General features: G+C 46.1%; 3 protein-coding genes across 3 annotated transcripts; 1 reads left to right on the top strand and 2 right to left on the bottom strand.

The window, feature by feature from the left end:
• Positions 1-313: 313 nt before the first annotated feature.
• On the bottom strand, positions 314-1,419 carry INS49_005946 (uncharacterized protein; the record flags this gene model as incomplete). Its single annotated transcript, XM_043166721.1, has 2 exons — positions 314-1,094; positions 1,163-1,419. The coding sequence occupies 2 exons, from the start codon at positions 1,417-1,419 to the stop codon at positions 314-316; spliced, it is 1,038 nt and encodes a 345-aa protein (XP_043027865.1).
• Positions 1,420-5,622: 4,203 nt separating this feature from the next.
• INS49_005945 (uncharacterized protein) lies at positions 5,623-6,635 on the bottom strand (the record flags this gene model as incomplete). Its single annotated transcript, XM_043166720.1, has 2 exons — positions 5,623-6,401; positions 6,458-6,635. The coding sequence occupies 2 exons, from the start codon at positions 6,633-6,635 to the stop codon at positions 5,623-5,625; spliced, it is 957 nt and encodes a 318-aa protein (XP_043027864.1).
• Positions 6,636-8,972: 2,337 nt separating this feature from the next.
• Positions 8,973-9,984, top strand: INS49_005944 (uncharacterized protein; the record flags this gene model as incomplete). Its single annotated transcript, XM_043166719.1, has 4 exons — positions 8,973-9,252; positions 9,310-9,432; positions 9,493-9,720; positions 9,785-9,984. 4 exons carry the CDS (start codon positions 8,973-8,975, stop codon positions 9,982-9,984), a joined length of 831 nt encoding a protein of 276 aa, XP_043027863.1.
• Between the last annotated feature and the right edge of the window lie 9,090 nt (positions 9,985-19,074).

The following is a 19,074-nucleotide window of genomic DNA, read 5'->3' as shown; positions in this document are numbered from 1 at the left end:
AATAGGGTTACAATGCTCCTGATGTCCATCTCCAGAAAATGAGGAGAGGTATCGTGATGGCCTCTTGACGACGGTGGTTGGGAGCCGACCAGCTTCAAGAGCCATCCCTTAGTGTGTCGTACAGCCCTATATCCTGGGCGGGAGCCTGAATTATGTACAAAAATCTCGTTTCGTGTCTCTCCACGTCCTTGGGTCTCTTTCAATGGGCGTGAGAACGTCAATACTTTTCATTCCGTCGAGTGAGAGGTGCCGTCATGAGGAGCGCCACACACCCCCTCCCAGCTTCCCGGCGGAGTCTTCACAAAGACCCCCTCTACCTGGTCTTCTTTGCCTCTGGCAGGTACGCCCTATCGTCGACACCCTCGACGACCTTGACCATCTTCTCCATCTCCCTGCTCTGCTTCTCCCACTGGGCCTGGGACATGTTCTCCTGCTTGTCGAACATGCTGGGGTCTGGCTTGCGGTAGGAGCCGCCCATGCGGTCCCAGAGGGTGGTGTACTGGCCGTAGTTGTAGTTGAAGGCGAGGTGGTGGATGCTGTGGCACGCCGCGCCGTTGACGACGGGGTTGTCGGAGACGAACTCGCCGTCGTGGATGATTGTCCAGAAGTTGACAAAGACGAAGAGGAAGACGTAGGACAGCTTCTGCAGGGGGAAGAAGAAGGGGAAGACGTGGTAGGGGAAGGACTGGGCGAAGCCGTCGAGCGGGTGGAAGGCGTGGGAGGCGAAGGGGGTGGGCATGATCCACTTGTGGTGCGGCTTGTGCAGGTTCTTGTAGATGAGCGGGTGGTGAAGCCAGCGGTGGATCCAGTAGATGCAGAAGTCGGTGAACATGACGAAGAAGGGAAACTGCACCCAGCTGTAGGCGGCGAAGGGGGCCTCGGCGGCCGTGTCGTAGAGCTTGCTGTGCCCGCGCACCTCGGCCAGCATCAGGGGCGTGGTGCAGATGGACATGAAGGGCATCGAGGTCATGGTCTGCTTGATCTCGAGGGCGACCTGGTTCCTCAGGTACTTTGGGTGCTCCTTGGTCTTCTTGTCGAAGACGAAGACGTACGACAGGCTGGCGAAGACGAAGTATACGACCAGGCCGAAAAGCCTGAGGAGATGATGGTCAATTGAGAGGTTCTCTCGGGAAAAGAGTTGATACAAGGGGGCGTCGCTTACCAGACAATGAGAAACAGGGACAAGGCCTGGCGGTAGATGTTATCGCGCGGCCATTGGCTCATGTAGGCATATTGTGACGGCTCGAGGGAGAAGTAGTGCGTCGACGGCTGATATGTCCATGCTGAGAATGTCTTGTCGTTGACGGTCTCGTTGGACGGGGGGTGTGGGAAGTCATAAGGTGCAGGCTTCGCCGGATAGAGTGTCGCGTATAAGTAGTCCCCAAAGAGGGTGTCTACGACCTCGAGAACGATATCCATGGTGATGTGGTGGTGACGGACTCGCTTCGCGTGGACGGATGGCTCCCTTGTCGACTCGGGAGGGCGTGTTGACTGCGGGAAAGGAGTTGGCGGTCCTAGAAGTGCCTTCTTCTCCCACCTTGGTTGTGTACCATCAAATACACAAACAACAGACCAGACTATGGCTGACTGACCGGCCAGCCACAGATATTATCGTCCTCGAGGATGGGACGACAATTGCGACTGGAATTTGGCGCGGCGGAATTGCCTGGAGACAAACCCCGGGCCGAGGAGATTCGCACTCGATTGTTTCCGTAGAGTGCGAACTGCCGCTCAACCACCAAGAAAAAAAAAAAGGGTCCAAGCTTGTGCTTGACGATGCACGACCGCGGCAAGAAACACAACGCACACAACACCCACCCGGAATTGTCGTGCCTCCTGAGCAAAGAGCCAAAGCAAAGAACTGCAGGCAGGGTCTCGCAAAATCCGGTGGCAAATGCAAGATCTTGTGACCCGGGAGGAATGCAGGCTGCGAGGGGCCGTCTGTTCTGATATTTATTCAGGGTCTCTCTGGACCTGCGTCAACTCAATTCCTCTGGTTCACTCGCAGCGGCCAGCACTAGCTGCAGGAATCCCCACCGGCCGCTCACACAACCCCGGCCCCCATAGTACGATGTTTAGATGGGGTGGCTCCCACCGCCGGCCGCACAAACCATGCCAACGCGCCCCGGATCGGGCAAAGACAGGCGTCTGACATGACCGTCTGCTGTCAGTCGTGCAACCGCGCCAGGAGTTGCGCGACGAGTGGAGCACCTGGCCTCCCCACCGCGCTTCTGATTTGCTGCTGGCCTTCCCCGGCGTGCTGTGGCGCCGGCTCGGAAGCTGGCGGGAGCGATGCGGGAAAGTGGCCTCATTCGAGATGTGAGGGTCTGCCTTTCTTTTTGCTGGCTGCCAATTTCTCTGAGCTGCTGGCCCCGCCCTACCCGCCTACCTGCTCGACAAGGTTCTGAGTGGCACATTCCACAGCTTCGACAGCTGCGACAGCTTCGACAGCTAGGCGGCATGCTCCTGCCGATCGCTGACCCCTCCCATGGCCCCTTCCCAATCAGATAAATCCCGCCGACCCCATTCGTCAATTGCTCCTCCATGATGTGACCCTACCCGAGCTGCCGGGCCTGCGAACCAACCCTTCCTCACTCTGCATACAGACAATGCCAGTGTTTGCAACTCCGTCGTGCATGACGAACAAATCTTCTGGAAGTCGGCGAGGAGGGTTCGGGACTCCGTAAAGTCCAGAAGGCCAATCCCCTCCAGACCACCTCGTCCCATCCGCCAAGTAGCACCCATACACGCATGAGACCCTCACAGGTTCGCGCAAAACTACTGCACTCGAATATGCGTTGTCTACTGCGTCCCAACGGATACCGTATGTCCGGCCTGCCGGGTGCCTCACCGTCACGGATACCTTGTAGCACAGTTGCGCGGGTGTCCCGATTGTCCACATCTAGCAGACTTTGCCCATGATTTTTACCACTCTCGTCACTAACTCAGAGGGCTGGGTAGGTAAGAACCTTGCTTATGTGGCGACACCCTGTGCTCCTCATCCTTGACAGGGCAATAGACGGCTCTGTGGGACCTCACGGATGTTGACCTACTCGGACAACCTTTGCGAAGGAGAGGTCCGTTGAAATGATCACTCTCCCGGCCTACTACGTGCGGGTGGATTGGTAATACAGGCTTGCTCGGATCGTGTGAGCCGAGTGGTGGTTGATGCGAGGTTTGTTGCTGCGCACCATCGCAGCCTTCAAAATGCAGGAAGGATGACCATGTCAAGGTCGCTGAATCGGCCACGCGCTGGCAGGACTGTTATAGCAGGCAGTGCGTTGAAGGCTACAATGTTGGAGGCTCCGCGACTCAAGAGGTCTTGGTCATTGGCCCTCCGTTTCGGACGACGAAAGAGGCTGGCACACGGAGGACAACCCCAGGCTGAGCCTCTGGTACACGTGGGAGGGCAGCTGAGGCGGTCTTGACCTGGTCAGCGACGTGTCGGATCGCGCCGAAAAAGCCCACAGCTTCGACAGGAAGCAACTCATTCCTTCGTACCACCCTCCTGGAGCTATACGCAAGGCAATTCCAATGAGCCAAGCCGGCCACACTTGAAGCTGCTGATAAACCCACGGAAAGCCACCCGCGACTTCGACGCGATTCCGAGGCTAGAACCGACGCGGTTCCGCTGCCAGCGTCGGTACAGTTGACCATGGGGACTCGATTGACTCGTTTGTGGTCCTAAGTGGCCAGCAGTGAGGGCGGGTTCGAGCGAGGTGATGGACTCCCGGAACCTTAAAACCGCAGCTCTCCGGCTCCGAGGGCGATTTTGACCCGCGCTGCCGCAATTGGGTCGACGAATCCAGTAGCAGGATTTGTTCATCGAGCACAGCAAACTAGTCATCCCCGGAGAGCCGCCGCCGTGCAAAATGCTGACTCCCGCACGCCGGGTGATCGCCGTGGTATCCCTGTGGAGGAGGATTCTGAGCGGCAGTACCCAATAATTACCCCATGGTGGTTCAATATAGGATGGGTCGGGCGGGCGATCGTAGAGGAAGATGGAACAGACAAGCATTGGAAGCTCAATGTGCACGGATATTGAGCCGCGGGCTGACTGTTTCGTGTGGAAGCATGACGCAGTCTAAGAGATCCCTCCGCTCCGCGGACGATCACCCTCGCCAATCGGGTCTCTCCTCCTCGCATCTGATATTCCCGGAAGCAGGTCTGTATCACTGCCTTTCCATCTGAACTTACCAGTGCCTGCTAATTCCCCTCGCTTGGGGGACTCAGCCTTAAGCAACCTGCGTACTCACATATCCTAGTGTCGTGGCAGGCATCACGGGACGGGTTTGGCGGCTTTTTTGAGGGGCCGCGCATACGTATCAAGCCTCCGTCAGAGAAGATGGGAGGACAAGACCTCGCTAGCAAAGGAAGCCTCGTCAAACTAACTCGCCGCGGGATAGCGCGACTATAGATGTTGGTGTTTGGTGTTTGCGCTGTCCTTGAGAAAGTCTCGTTTGCGTTTGGATGCTTGGCAGGGCTGAACAGGGCCCGCGCCAGAACAGTCTAAATAACTGGCTTCTTCGGTAGGTCTTGGGTGCTCGTCCGGCTTGCGGAGCGAAAGGTTAATCCCGCTGTTTTGGAGTCTGGTGGGTGGACTGGATCATCGGACTGGGCTGGTCCGGAGAGTGACTGGGCGATGGTGATGGTGGAACGCATGTGCTGTCCTAGAACTTTGCTCATGCTATGCAGAGATGCATGCGTGTGTGCATACGTGTGTGCATGCGGCTTTGTTGCGAGAAAAGACACCAACCAACCGTGTGCGATTGTTTGTCTTCCCTCATATCATGACGAGACATCCTGATCGTCGCCGCGGCTGCTCCCTCGCACCCATGCTGACATCTTCTGTAAGCACATAATCCTCCAGCCCGGTCGAGCGCATAACCTCCGTATAACATGTCTCGGAGTTTAGCCGGCAGTACCCTAGGCGCCAGTACTGTCGGGCCTGAGTCTGGGGTGCGGCACGATCCCCGTTGCATTGAACGTGTTTCGGCAGACCCCGAAGTTCAGGGGGGGGGGACGTAACCAGGCTCTGGTACTGCCCAGCATTGATGAGCGGCCAGAACAGGCTTGTGCAGGCCAATGCCTGAGGGGCCAGAGCCATTAAGCTCATCCTGGGAAATGCCGAGAGCCCGTCTGCGTGTGATGAGCAGTAGCGTTTAAAGAATTGTTTGGGGCGGGATCCCTGGTTGCAGGGTGGGTCATTTTTTTTGGCTTACACGACGATGTCTGGTCATGTTTTCGCCCGCCCGCCAACAACACGAGTCCATTCTGCGTGCCACTTTGCACACAGGTCTGCACACGCACACATTTGATATCACTATGTAGAAGGGAACACCAGATTTTCGGTCAAATAATATTCGTTACATTTGTAGTTTCTCGGGTCTAGCATCCGCAATTCGTAGCACAGCTCGGGACGACCATGTGCCCCGAAACACATTAACAGCACACCGTATCGTCGAGCAGAACTATTTCGAACCTAGTATAAAGTAAAAGTGGCATTTGGACAACCCGTTTGAAGTAATGAGACGCCGCCGTATTTTAATCGTGCCCTCTCAACCCTCATCGCTCTCGGTGTTCCGAGCGACTAGAGGCTGGAGAAGTCAGGCTGGAGCCCTCTTAGTTGGCGGCAGCAGCCTTGTTCTTCTTCTTGCCCTTTCCTTGGTGGTGGGGCTCACGGGTCTCGATCTCCTCGACGTCGCGGGCGTTGGCAGCAGCCTTGTTCTTCTTCTTTCCCTTGCCCTGGTGGTGGGGCTCACGGGTCTCAAGCTGCTCGACCGTCTCGACATCACGAGCGTTGGCGGCGGCCTTGTTCTTCTTCTTTCCCTTGCCCTGGTGGTGGGGCTCACGGGTCTCAAGCTGCTCGACCGTCTCGACATCACGAGCGTTGGCGGCGGCCTTGTTCTTCTTCTTGCCCTTGCCTTGGTGGTGGGGCTCGCGGGACTCGAGCTGCTGGGTGGTCTCCTCGACATCACGAGCGTTGGCGGCGGCCTTGTTCTTCTTCTTGCCCTTGCCCTGGTGGTGGGGCTCGCGAGTCTCGAGGTCCTCGACGTCACGGGCGGCGTTGGCGGCGGCCTTGTTCTTCTTCTTGCCCTTGCCTTGGTGGTGGGGCTCGCGGGACTCGAGCTCCTCAACATCGCGAGCAGCAGCGGCAGCCTTGTTCTTCTTCTTGCCCTTACCCTGGTGGTGGGGCTCGCGAGACTCAAGCTCCTCAACGTCACGCTTGTTGGCGGCGGCGGCGGCCTTGTTCTTCTTCTTGCCCTTGCCCTGGTGATGACGAGCCTCGAGGCTGCGCTCCTCTAGCTCATCCTCATCCTCATCCTCCGCATCGTCCTCCTCCTGGCGCTTGTTGTTGGCGGCAGCGGCGGCCTTGTTCTTCTTCTTGCCCTTGCCTTGGTCTACAAATTTGTGAGCAGGTGATTTCCCCACAAAGAACATGGGGAGAAACACTTACGGTGACGAGCCTCGATGGAGATGTCAGCGGGGAGGGCAAGAGCGGGTCCGACGGCGGCAGCAACGAGGGCGACGCTGCGGCGGGACAGGGAGGCACCCGGGGCGTTCAGGTCGAAGCCGGCAACCGTGGAGGCGGCGAGGCCAGAGACCAGGAGGCTGATGACTGAAGGGGCGTGCATTATGGCGTCGTATGTTTCCTGCCTGAGGTATCGTACTATCAAAGCTGGCCGGCAGCGGGTCAAAGAGTGACTTAGAGTTGGTGAAGGAGAGGGAATGAGACGATGCCAAGAACGAAATGAGCTCAGCTACTGAACAGGAAGAGTGGCGTGAGCAAGTTTGGGGAGTGAGCAGGTTTTTGAACTATTATATACGGAGGTGGCCACTTGGTCTGCCCGCCTTGGGAACTCCTGAAGTCCAACGGGAATAAGGCGCTAGTAGAGCGAGGCTGGCCGTTTAGCCGATGGTCAAGACGAAGATGGACGAGCCCAACAGCCCTAGACCTCGTCCCTGGACGAAATCATCAAGGAGTTGGGACGAAAGCGACAATGTCAAACCTGATCTGCGCAAGCCAGTTGTCCGAGAGTCATGTCTCATGATGGACGCTGACTCCCAGGCACACGGCAATGACGGCAGTGGGGCGGCGCGGGCGAGGGTCTCATCAAGGGCGCTTCTCGACTGCCACCACAAGCGGTTAGGATGGGGGTTGTGTTGAGGAAAGCGAGCATTGCTGGTGTGTCGGCCGGGCCTGGTCCCTGCCCTCTAGATCGTAGACCACATGCTGGGACCAAGGGGATGGGACGAAGTCTGCTGGCCTGTGCCAGGTCGAACATTCTTCCACGACCCACAAGCCCGTCAGAAGGACCGAGTGCGACGTCCGACGAGGATCGTGACGCCTGCGATGTGCAGCACGGAGTAACTGCGTATACTTCGTGCTCGATCGGGCAGGGATGAGGGCGCCACGAGTGCCCCAGGCCCATGCTGCTGCAGGAACCCCTTGAGCATAACCAAGTGTGCTGCAGCTGGACGGGGAGTGGTCGGGCAATCCGTCGTCGACACAAGGGTGGAGGTTTGCAGAAAGCCAAGCTTTGCGGCTCCATCAAGCTCACGAGCAGCGCCAGGGGTTCGTTGAGCGGGCTGGCTGGGTGGTTGAATGGTACGGGCCCATGCTGTGTCAGGTTCAGATCTCACACACATCTCGCAAATGAGATGCGCGATGTCGCCACACACTCCAGTACCCCAGATCAGCGGTGGGCGCCCATGACCCCCAGGACCAGATCGAGCAGCGAACATGATTCACACTGGCATCCAGTGGATCATGTCCATCAATTCTTAGCCGCCCTGGGCACAACCTGCCGTTCGGGGTGTTGGAGACTGGGATGCGGCTGAAACTGCAACTTTTGGCGCCTTCTCAGCCCGAGACACCAATCACCACCGTGGTCGATGTGGGGAGGACAGGCCCAGGATGGAATAATAGAACATTCAGCATGCTGCTGCACGGTCGTGATGAGCAGACCCACGCGAAGATCGAGGGGGTGGAAGGGCGAGGGCTTGACGAGCTTGACGAGCTTGACTGACATGCTGGGAAGGAGCCCTGGAGCCAAGCCTGCCCAGGTGAAACGCCCAGTGCTTCTAACAGGTAACCTACCTTCGCCTGCCACCCATGCTCAAACTTCCCGCGACAGCGGCTTGGCTGCATTACCCTGGTTCGCATTGGCTCCAAACCACAAGCGGCCATTCGGGCATTTTTGCACGTCACTTATCCTCACCTCAAGCGAGTTAGAGTTGGCTTCAGAGCCGTCCAAGTGCCGGAGCTTTTATTTCTCTCTCTCTTTCGCTTTGTGTCACACATTCACCCACCAACTTTATCGCCGTTGTGATGGTTTTTGTGGGGCCCCCGAATCCCCTCGCTGTCGTAACGCATCGGCCAGCCACGCGACCAAGCGAGGCAGCTAGGCCAAGTTGGGACCGAGTGGCCACCTGCTCGTCCTGTCCACTTGTGCCCCTTTCAAACACACCCTGGCCCGATCAATGTCTCATCCCATGTCGCCGCCAACATCAGACGTCTCAACCTCCAAAGGGGCCGATGTGCCTTTTCCCGAGGATGGTGGTGGTTAGTAATGGGTATGCGCCGCTCCCATTTCTTTTGTTTCCAGAACCGCTGCGCTGGTGCCGTTTTGACCGAGTCAACACATCTTTTCTTGGGAAACGCCCCTACTACTGATTGCCCGTCATTCACGTTGATCACACACTCTCAAAGGCTTGGCCCCGCCGACGTGGCAAGACGAAGCGACCTGAAGCAAGTCTGGCAAGTCTAGCCGTATGATCTACGCCTCGAGACCGCCTTGACCAAAGTAGCCAAGTCCCTCCTGGCGTGCGGCCTCTAGTGTAGGAAGCCTGGCGTTTCCTCTCTTTCTCTTCACTCCCTTCTTCTGATTTGTCTCGTCCGAGCAGCTGGCATGCCCTCATCGTTCCGCTTTATCACATACTCTGCGTGTGAATACCCTCTATTATCTCCAATGGCGAAAGACTACCAGGCCGTACCTCTTGACGAGGAACAGAGCCGGAGCAGCTCAGAGTCCACAATATACGAGAAGGACAGGCTAGCACTGAGGTTAGGAGACGACAAATTCGGGCGAAATGCCAGGACAAGAGCCTCGGACTTTCTATCCAAGCACTGGCCTTGGATAGGGCACGCAGTCCTGCTCACCTTATCGATGACCCTCTTCACGCTGTCCTTCTGCAACAGGACGGCGAGGCCATCAGACCTCCAGGTCACACAACAATTTTCGTCGTATTGTATGCATCAATCAAACATCTTCCCACGTTCGGTCTGTCCTGACTAACATCAAACAGCACCGGTGGCCCCCATCGTGAAATATGACACAGTTCGATTCAATCTCACACCCATGGTGGAGGGTCCTTTTGTCGGTTATGGTCCCAAGGTCGATGAGGCGTGGGACTCCATAGCCAATGACAGTAAGTCAAGTGTCCTGTCTGGGCCGTGGATAGAACCATATGCTGACTTTGTTTGAACAGTGGGCGACCAAATGATATCAGAAGAGGAGCTGGACAGACTAGGACTGCCCAGGAACTCACTGAAGGTGACGGATCCAAAGACCGGCAAGGAGGGCTACCGCGCTGCAGTCGAGGTGTTCCATCAACTGCACTGCCTGAACCTGCTGAGGCAATACGTCTACAAGGAGTATTATGTCAACATTTACAGTGACATCCAGGAAGAGGAGGACGGCCTCAAGGGCCACGTCGGTAAGTCAATTGTTCTCCCACATACATTGACAAATCATGACGTGCTGACACCATGTCCTTCTAGACCACTGCCTCGAGGCCATCCGGATCAATCTGATGTGCACCGGTGACATCGGCATATTCACCTTCCGAGAGTACCCGGAGTACGGCTACGAGGAAGGTGACTTCTGGCCCGACTTCAGCACGCTGCACACGTGCCGGAACTTTGATAGCATCCATAAGTGGGCCATCGACAACACAGTGTCATGGACCCATGATGTATGAAAGCATCAAGCTTTTTTCAGTATTTTCACATTCTAGGCGGGAGCATACCAGCAAGGCCCGCGTTCCTGAAATATTGGAGGCGGGACAAGTGAGCCGGAAGATGTTGAACAGACTTGAGACACAGCTGTTCAGCACACTCGATTGAGCTGGGGCACATCCATAGCGTGGATATAAAACGAGAAGTTCCAGGATCTCCATTCGGCAACCGGGCGCCGAGAATATAAGCAGTACATAATAGTACCCCTCGTGTCACCTTGATATGCTGGCAGGTTGATCTGAGCAACCCTCAACTGCACCTTACTATCTCGCTGAATGTCCTCCTCAGTAGGGCTAGTTTGTCGGGTTATTTCGCACCGGTACTCCAGAGGACACTCGACGAGCTCAAAGCTGACTTGCGGCCCCGTGCGAAACGAGGTCCACATGCATCTACCGTGGCCGCGGAATACGCCGTGGAACTTGGTCCCCGCGATTCCTCAATACGTCTCCGGCCCAAGTTCCTCGACAAGTAGCATACCAGTCCTGGCGTTAATGTACACTGGGCTGATTTGGCGTGGCTGATTTCCTTGAAATACATCACTAAATTGAAAATGATCTATCGGCAATCGAGCTCACCTTGTTGCCTCCCGGTCGTTGCACGTCGTTCGGCGTGACCAAAATAAGAGGAGGCTGGACGAGAGCTTGGAGCAACGAGGTTGTTTGCAAATACGAGGCAGCAGCCCGACAGATGCAGGGGCTCGTGTTGTATTTCAGACGCGCTTTTAGTGTGCTGGTGATTGCCATCAGCGCAGGGTGTGCTAGTTCAGTTCTCTAGATCAAGCTTGTGTCATGACCAGGGAAGGCCCTCTTCGGAGACGCAAGATATTGCATGTAATCTCATCCTTCAAAGTCTTTCAGCTCGAGAATGTCAAGTATGAAGAGAAATGGCAAGGCGGTGAACAGGGAAAGCCGACCCAGGGGGAGGGGGGTATTGAATCAGGGTGGGAGTTTAGGGCCAAGAATTTGAGAAAGGGGCTCTGTGGACACACGGTTGGGCAGTCATCGTGTGCTGTTGAAAGTACTGAGTGGTTGGGTTTCTTCGACAGACAGCATTGACATCGAGTGCAGTTAACTCAGAACACACTGGTTAAGTCAACAGGCAAGAGGTTTGGGCGATAGCTCGTTCAAGCGTGAAGAAGCCGGCAGCAATGTGAGTGCAGTAAGGTGATAATTGAAGTCCCTCACAAGAAGTGCCACATTGTCTCGGACGTAACCCAAGGGGTGGACACATATAGACAGGACTGCACAAAACACTCAAGACCATCGCATTTTTCTCCGTAGATGCTTCTTTACAAGCCGTCCTGGTTTGATGGCACTGAATCTCTGCGTTATGGCCCCCAATCTCTAACAGACAGACTCAACAACACAATGTGTACATATACCCTCCAGCCAAGTTGCTCTGACGCGGTTGAAGCTAACGTGGGGGCCAAAAAGAACCTTGTAAGGCGGAAAACCCCATCTTGTTTTGTGATGCCGTCATGGATTTTACTCTCTCTTCCAGTGCTGGATATTTTTTGTACCGGGCTCGGTTTGAACGGCGACCCTCCGGTCGAAAACACCTCAACCTACCACTGAGCCACTTGTTAACAATGTAGAAGGTGTTCCGGCGATAGCAGGTGGAATTGGCTTGCCTATAAGCCCTTCAAATGGGGTGAGAAAGTGAGAATTGAACTGGAGGTTGGCAATTGCATTGTGACGACAACGGTGGCTTGCTCTCGACTAGCCTTCAAAGATTTCAAAATCGGATGAAAAGTATCTGTTAAAAGGTTCGTCATGCTGAGTGATTGTGGTAGATCGTAGGTCATGACCACGTTCTACGCATCATGGCTGCAGATGTGTGAATACATTTACACTTCCTTTCCGGCCTGGGGAATGTAACCGTAATTTGGCCATCCAACGTTTTAGCCAGATGAAGATTAGATTGCTGCACTGAAGTGCTTAAAGAACATCTGAGTATGATCATTGTCAAGGGGAACAACATCCTGTGAGACAGTGGCCACAATTTGTACCTCCCGGGGAGTAAAAATGCTGTCAATAGCAGAAACATTCCCGCTTGTCTGAGACAACTTTTGCCTTGGCTGTGTTGACATATGAGATCTCACATGTGCGTTTGGCTCCTATATTTCAAGGAGGAATCTGCAATCGGAGTGCTATCCCCACAGCTCTACCTGAAGACCACTGGTGCTGGAACCCAGGGCGAGCAATCTTGGTTGTTCGATGTTGTGGGCTGTTCTTGGTATTTCAGCTGTCGAATCTAGTGAGGCCATTGATGGGGATAATTGCTCTTTTCGGATTGATCAGCAATTCCCAGCGATACGGGACCAAACATTCCTCCTCCTCTTACGCAGGCTTAACCGTGGCCCACAAACCAAACCTGGCTGTGTTGGCAGGCTATAACGGTGATTGGCCGACAACGACTCGTGTTTCTGCCATGTAATTATCACCGACAGCCCACAGACTCCACAGCGTCCTTAGCGTTCGACTCCCTGAGTCACCTACATAGCAGGCAGGTATCCACGTGGGGAGCCGTTCATCCGTAGGCGACTTACAACTCTCCGATGTATTGTGGTTCAAATGCAGCATCGGCACCTGTAACACTCGGCTTCGATGAAACTTGCTGAGATCTGCCTATATGGATCACGTATACGATTTAGTGGCGGTTTGCTGGCACGTATAGGACAAGTGAGAGTGGGTCCAGCAACTGAGGGAGGCGAAACTCGGGACATATAAAAAGCACCAAGGGTTTCACCTATTCGTCACAGCAATCAAAGAGAGTTTTCGCTTCGGACCGCTGACTCGCAACAAGGCGGGTTATCAGGGAATTCAGACGACCAAGAAATGCGCTTCTACCCAGATATCCATCTTCTTGGTTATTAAACATATGCAGAATAGGGGCCATACGTAGGCAGATACTTCCCAGATTTCAAATTACAATAACCTACCAGGGGGAGGGGGGGTCTTTGTATGGGTCATGCAATGCAATCATGTTTTAACATTCAATCGAAATTATGTAATTCCAGCAAAATGCTAGTAAATGGCTATTAAAATACTATCAAAAGTAAATTATATCAAGGCTTTAAATCATATTAATATTGATTCGATATCAACGTTGATTGTATATCAGCCAATATCATTATATTTCTATGTTAAAAGCTCTGATTCAAATCCTATTAACTCTAAATTTATTTCTATTTTTAAATATTTCCATAATTCCATAGATACTCCCATAGTAAATAGTTAAGCTAGTAAAAATTAAATAAGTAGTTAGGTTGGGGACGAGGAAAAAAAAGGGTTTTTTTTTTACCCCTATGTCAAGGGTTGACATCATGTCACAGCATGTCAGGAATGACTACATATTAGTGACGTGTAAATAATGCAATGTACACATAAAAAAGCATGTCAGAACCTTGATTGCATGTCACTATTATGTCGCTATTCCATTGACATAGTGGTGCCATGTTGACGGAAACCCCCCCTCCCCCTGGTAGGAAATGCCGATTGCAGCGTTCCCGGATCCTTATTCACTACTCTTTCTGTATCTCATAGGCCATCTACCTAATACAACACGACTACACGACATCTCTGCAAATATGAAGTTCTCTGTCACCAGCCTCCTTCTGTCGGCCTTGGCCGTTGGCTTTGCCCAGGCCGCCTGCCAATCTCGGACCATAGGTTGTGTACGTTTGACTCCCCCCCGGCCCCCAAAGAAAAAAGATATGAGCATCTGACCTGACCAATCTTTTTTACCACAGTCCCCAGATTACTCCTGCCAGGCTCTGCTTAGCGGCCTCCAAGTCTGCGGCTCGAAAGAGACCTCCTCAGGATGCACTATCAGTGGCGCCGAGATCACAGTAAGTTTACGCAGCATGAGGTTCTCTTGGCACGTTTCGCAATCTCTGACATTTTTTTGTCATCAGTGTCAATGCTGCGCTTAAATCCAAGGAGCCTTGCTGGTGGTCTTTCTTACTGCAGCATGGTGGCACATGTAGTGTTGGATACCCGTCCCAGCGCAAGAGCCCGGCCAACCCAATCTCAGTCCACAACGACAACTAGTCTACGAAGAACTTTGTACCCTTGCTTTTCGCCCTACAAGGCATGATAATATAAAAACATTCGATGATTGCGTTCTCCGACTGCAAGTCAAATTTGAACCTGATCGATGTGATAACTTCAACGGTTTTAAGAAATCCCAGGGGACGCCCAGCTGACCTTGCGTGCATTTAAGGAGAGGCCCTTGCTCCCTTTCTGATGAATGTTCCGGAGCTTCAAGACGGTTAGAGGCGATCTGCCAAGCGGAATTAATTACGCGGCGCCTTGGCTGTGTTGGAATATTCTAGATATCTAGGCTATTATTAATACGGGATATCCTTTTCCCCATACGTTTGCCACTGTATAAAGGATAATAACTATAAATAGGGGCCTTCCCTCCTATAAAATAAACGTTAGCTAGCCTAATAAACTAAGCATTTAACGCTATTATTTTAAAGATTATAAGCCCGGAGCTAACCTAAAACGGCAACGCTAACCCAATACGGAAAACGCATATTATATAATACCCTTAATTATCACTACTTCTTAAACCTTTTAAATAAAATAAGCTTTATACTTAAAGATATACCTTTTAATTAATTACTTAATTAAACTAATTAATAAGCCCTTAACCAATTAAATCGCCCCATTTAACATTATAAATTAATTTCATTTCCTAACCCAAAGCCCATATATAAAAACCATACCTCCTTTACTTAAATACTTAATTATTTCTCCATTAATACTTAACCTATTTATATAATTTATATATTATTTAAAAGCCCTTATTAAAAATAATAAAAGCATTTCTTTAAATTTTAAAAACTATATTAAATTAATATTAAAAACGCAAATTCTAATGAAATTATAATAATTTTTAAACTTCCTTAAAAAATATTTAACTATATCTTAGCTATTTTTAATTTATAATACTTTAAAAATATATTATTTAAAAGCCCTTCTTCTTTTCTTTATAACTATATTACTTTAATATTTATATCTTTATTCCTTAACTTATTAAACTTATTTAAAATTTATTATACCTTTTTCTTTATTATTTTAATTATTTTAATAAATACTTTACTTATCTTATTTAAAATAGCATCCCTTAATAAGTATAGTATTTTATTCCTTAATAAAATAGAAAAATATATATATTAAAGCATTAAAATTTAAGCTTAGCTTAAGAAAGAAAATATTATTAAGAATAATTTTAAGAATCTTTTTTAAGGCTTATTTTTAACTTAAAATAAAAAAGCCCTTATTAATATTAAACTTATATATAAATAAGGGCCTATTATATTTATAAAAAATATAAATAATATTTAAAAAGCATAAAATATACTTAAATCCTATTATAAATCCTTTAAGTTTATAAGTTAATATTTACTTTATAAAAAGTTCTTTAATATTAATCTTAATAATTTTAAGATTATAAAAAAATATATTAATAAGCTAAAGCTTCTTTTAAAGGATTTAAAGATTAATAATATAATTCTTTTAAAATAAATTATAATTAGCTGGATTTTTTATAACTTAAATAATAAATATATTAGCTTTATTTAAAATATAACTTAAAGTTTTAAAAAAGATTTAAATGCTTATATAATTAAATCTTTCTTCTTTAGCTTATTAAATAAAAGTAAAGGAAAACCCTTTAAATTATTTAAAAAAGCTTTATATATAAAGGGTAAGAAAAATAAAAAAAATTATTATATGCCTTAATTATAAAATAAAGGGGTATACTTAGAAAATTGCTATTTCCTTTATTTAAATAAGGCGCTTGCTAGTTAGAAAATAAAAAAATAAAAAAAGGAAAAACTAAGTTTTTTAAGAAATAATATAAGTTAAGATAAAAGGGAAAAAATGTAAGAAAAACTCTTAGCTTTATTAGCTAGCATAAAGTTTCTTAGGGCTTTAAAAGGCGCTTAAGAAGAACTTATAGCTTATATAGCTATAAATAATTTAATAAAAAAATATTAAATATAATGAGAATTTATTAAATTTCTTATAACTTTCTTTTAATAACTTAATGGAAATTAAAGTAAATAACCCTATATATACCCTATATATATATATATAATAATAGCAGCTAATAATAATAAATTTATAAGAAATTAATAATATATAAATTTTATAAAAATAGCCGTAAATATTGCTGCAAATATAATAAGTTTTAAAGATATACGCCTCTTTAACACTATATATATAATTAATAAAACCATGAAATGGGGTAATGCAAGTATTATATTTATAAATAAAATAAGGGACTTAATAATTAAGGTTTTAAAAATAAATATTATAAAAAGATTTTTTAATATATATTATATGCCTTTTTTAAGTTTAAATATATTTAAATATAAGTATATAAGTAATAAAATTAAATTAAAATTAAAAGGAAATATTATTAAATTATACTTTTAAAAAATAAATAAGCTAATAACTTAAAAATATTAAAAAGATAGCTTATATTTTATAAGAATTAATATAATAAAATAAATAAATAAGCCTAAATATACCTTTTAAAAATATATATAACTTAATAAAATTTAAATATAAATAATAAAAATAAAGAAGAAATATATAAATGGCATTATAAACTAAGCTATATAAATATTTAAGCCTTGGAAATATTTCTTTAAAAAAATAAAATAAATATATTAATAAATAAACTTATTTAAAAATATATAAATAATTATAAAGTATGCTTAAAAGCTAAGTATATAATTAAAATAAATAAGACTAGCTGTGGGAATAGTACGTATGGGCATTACGTGCAGCGTGCCCACGCAGTAAGTGCGCTGCAGGCAATGCACAGATTTGGAGGTGCAAGGTCTAAACTAGTCTTATCGATAGCAGCTGCCAGCCGGTGCCAGCCGGCTGCCAGCTGGCGGTCACGTGCCCCGCGCACGGACCACCATAGCTAGCCTATAGCTAGATGGGGGAAGGCTGCAGCTTTGCTGCAACCTACCCTTTATACCATAGCTGATTTAAATATAACTAGTTTGCTATTAACTAACATACATTAACCTAGCCAATACTAATTAGTGCCTGCTTAGCAAGCATAAATAGTTAGGTATTAAAGAGATAAATTTCATCCCTTAAAAGCCTATTTGCTTGCAATGATTTCGTTAAAGGACTTTATATTAATAATAATGCTATAAGCCGTTAAAAAGCTTAACTAAGCATTAAAAACTAGTTTATAGCAATAATACCTAATTTTTAATTGCATTTATTAATGCAAATCATTAATAATAATAATTATAATAAGCCTTAATTAAAAAGCCTTTCTTAATATACTCTTAAGTAATTATAACCTTTTTTAATTATTAAAAGCCTTTTTACAATACCCTTAATTATTAAATAAATTAATAATAAGCTTTACTTAATCTTATTTAGTTTATAGTAAATGCTTAACCTTTAAGTAAAATTATTTAGTTTATGGCAAATGCCTAACTTTTGGTTATATTGCCTTTATACCCTTAGCCCTCCTTGCTTAGCACCCTTAAGAAGCCCTTGCTTAGCACCCTTAAGAAGCCCTTGCTTGGTACCCTTAAAAAGCCCTTGCTTAGCATTCTTAAGAAGCCTTTGCTTGGCACCCTTAAGAAGCCCTTACTTGGCACCCTTAAGAAGCCCTTGTTTATAATTAATGCCCCTTAAGGCACTTATGCAATACCCTTAGGGCTTATAACCCTTTAAAAACCCCCTTAAGTATTTAATAAAGTATAAGGCGCTTAAATATTTTAAAGTATTGGTAAATAATGTTTTTTTTAATTAATTTATATATTTAATTAATATATTTTAATTAAATACTTTAAAGAATATTAATAAAAGTAAGTAATTAATATAATTATCTTGTTTACTTAGTTAGCTTAAAATTATTAAGGGGAATAATTAAGATTTATTATAGGTTTAACTATATAAATAACTTAATTAAACCTTTAAGATATTTACCTTTTAATAATAATTAATATTTAATTAATAAGCATAACCTTTTCTTTTCTTAATGCCCTTTTTATTAATGCCTTTTAATAAAATCTTAAGCATAAATTGCCTTAAAATTAATAAAAATTAATTTATTAAGTAATAATAATATTTAAGCGCTATTATTTATAAGTAAATAATTTAAGAGCTAGTTATTAATTTATAAGCGTAATGTAAAAACGTTTTTTTCCTTTTCTTTACCTTATAATTAATTATTATAAGATTTACCTTAATAGTAATAATCTTTATATTAATAATGGCCTTTTTCTTTAATAAAGAAAAAGTTATTAATATAATTAAAAGCCTTAAGGATTATTTAAGTTATAATAAAGATCTTTTTAATAAATTTTAATGTAAGTTTTATAAATAAATAAAGAAATGCTTTTAAAAGATTAATTAAAGGCTTTTTTATAAGCTTAAATAAATACTTTGCTATTATAAGGTATATATAAAATGCAATTATATATTAATAATAAAGGCATTAATTGTTTTAGCTTAATTAAATAATTAAGAATTACTTTAATGGCCTTAAAAGGAGTTTATAATAATAACCTTTTACTTATAATTAAAGATATATAAATATTAAAAGAAGCTTAAGCTAATTAAAACAAAGCTAATTATTATAAAGCTAATTATTAAAAAGCTAATATTTTCTCCTTTTTATTAATTATAACCTCTTTATTAATTAATAATGCCCTTAGCATAAGCCTTATGGTAATAGCCTTTTCTGTAATAATAACCTTCTTGCTAAGAAACATAATAGCAGTAGTTATTACTAACTTAAGCTTAATTTATTCCTTAGGTACCTTAGCCAACTTAGTAATAAAAAAAATAAAAAAAAGAAGCTGCCAAAGTAATAACTAATTAAAGCACGGCATTTAAATACTTTAAAGTTTTAAAGTATTGGCAATTAAACGATTTAATTAAGCAATTTAAGCACTTAAAGCGTTTAAGCATGCTTATACTTAAACACTTATACTTAACCTATTAAAGCAATAGCTATAAGGTACTTAACTCTTTATAACCCCTTAAAGGATAAGA

The sequence above is a fragment of the Diaporthe citri genome (genome assembly GCF_014595645.1).
Source record: "Diaporthe citri strain NFHF-8-4 chromosome Unknown scaffold_2, whole genome shotgun sequence".
Taxonomy (NCBI): Eukaryota; Fungi; Ascomycota; class Sordariomycetes; order Diaporthales; family Diaporthaceae; genus Diaporthe; species Diaporthe citri.
Note: the sequence above shows the minus strand (reverse complement) of the source record. Positions and strands in the feature narration are given on the sequence as shown.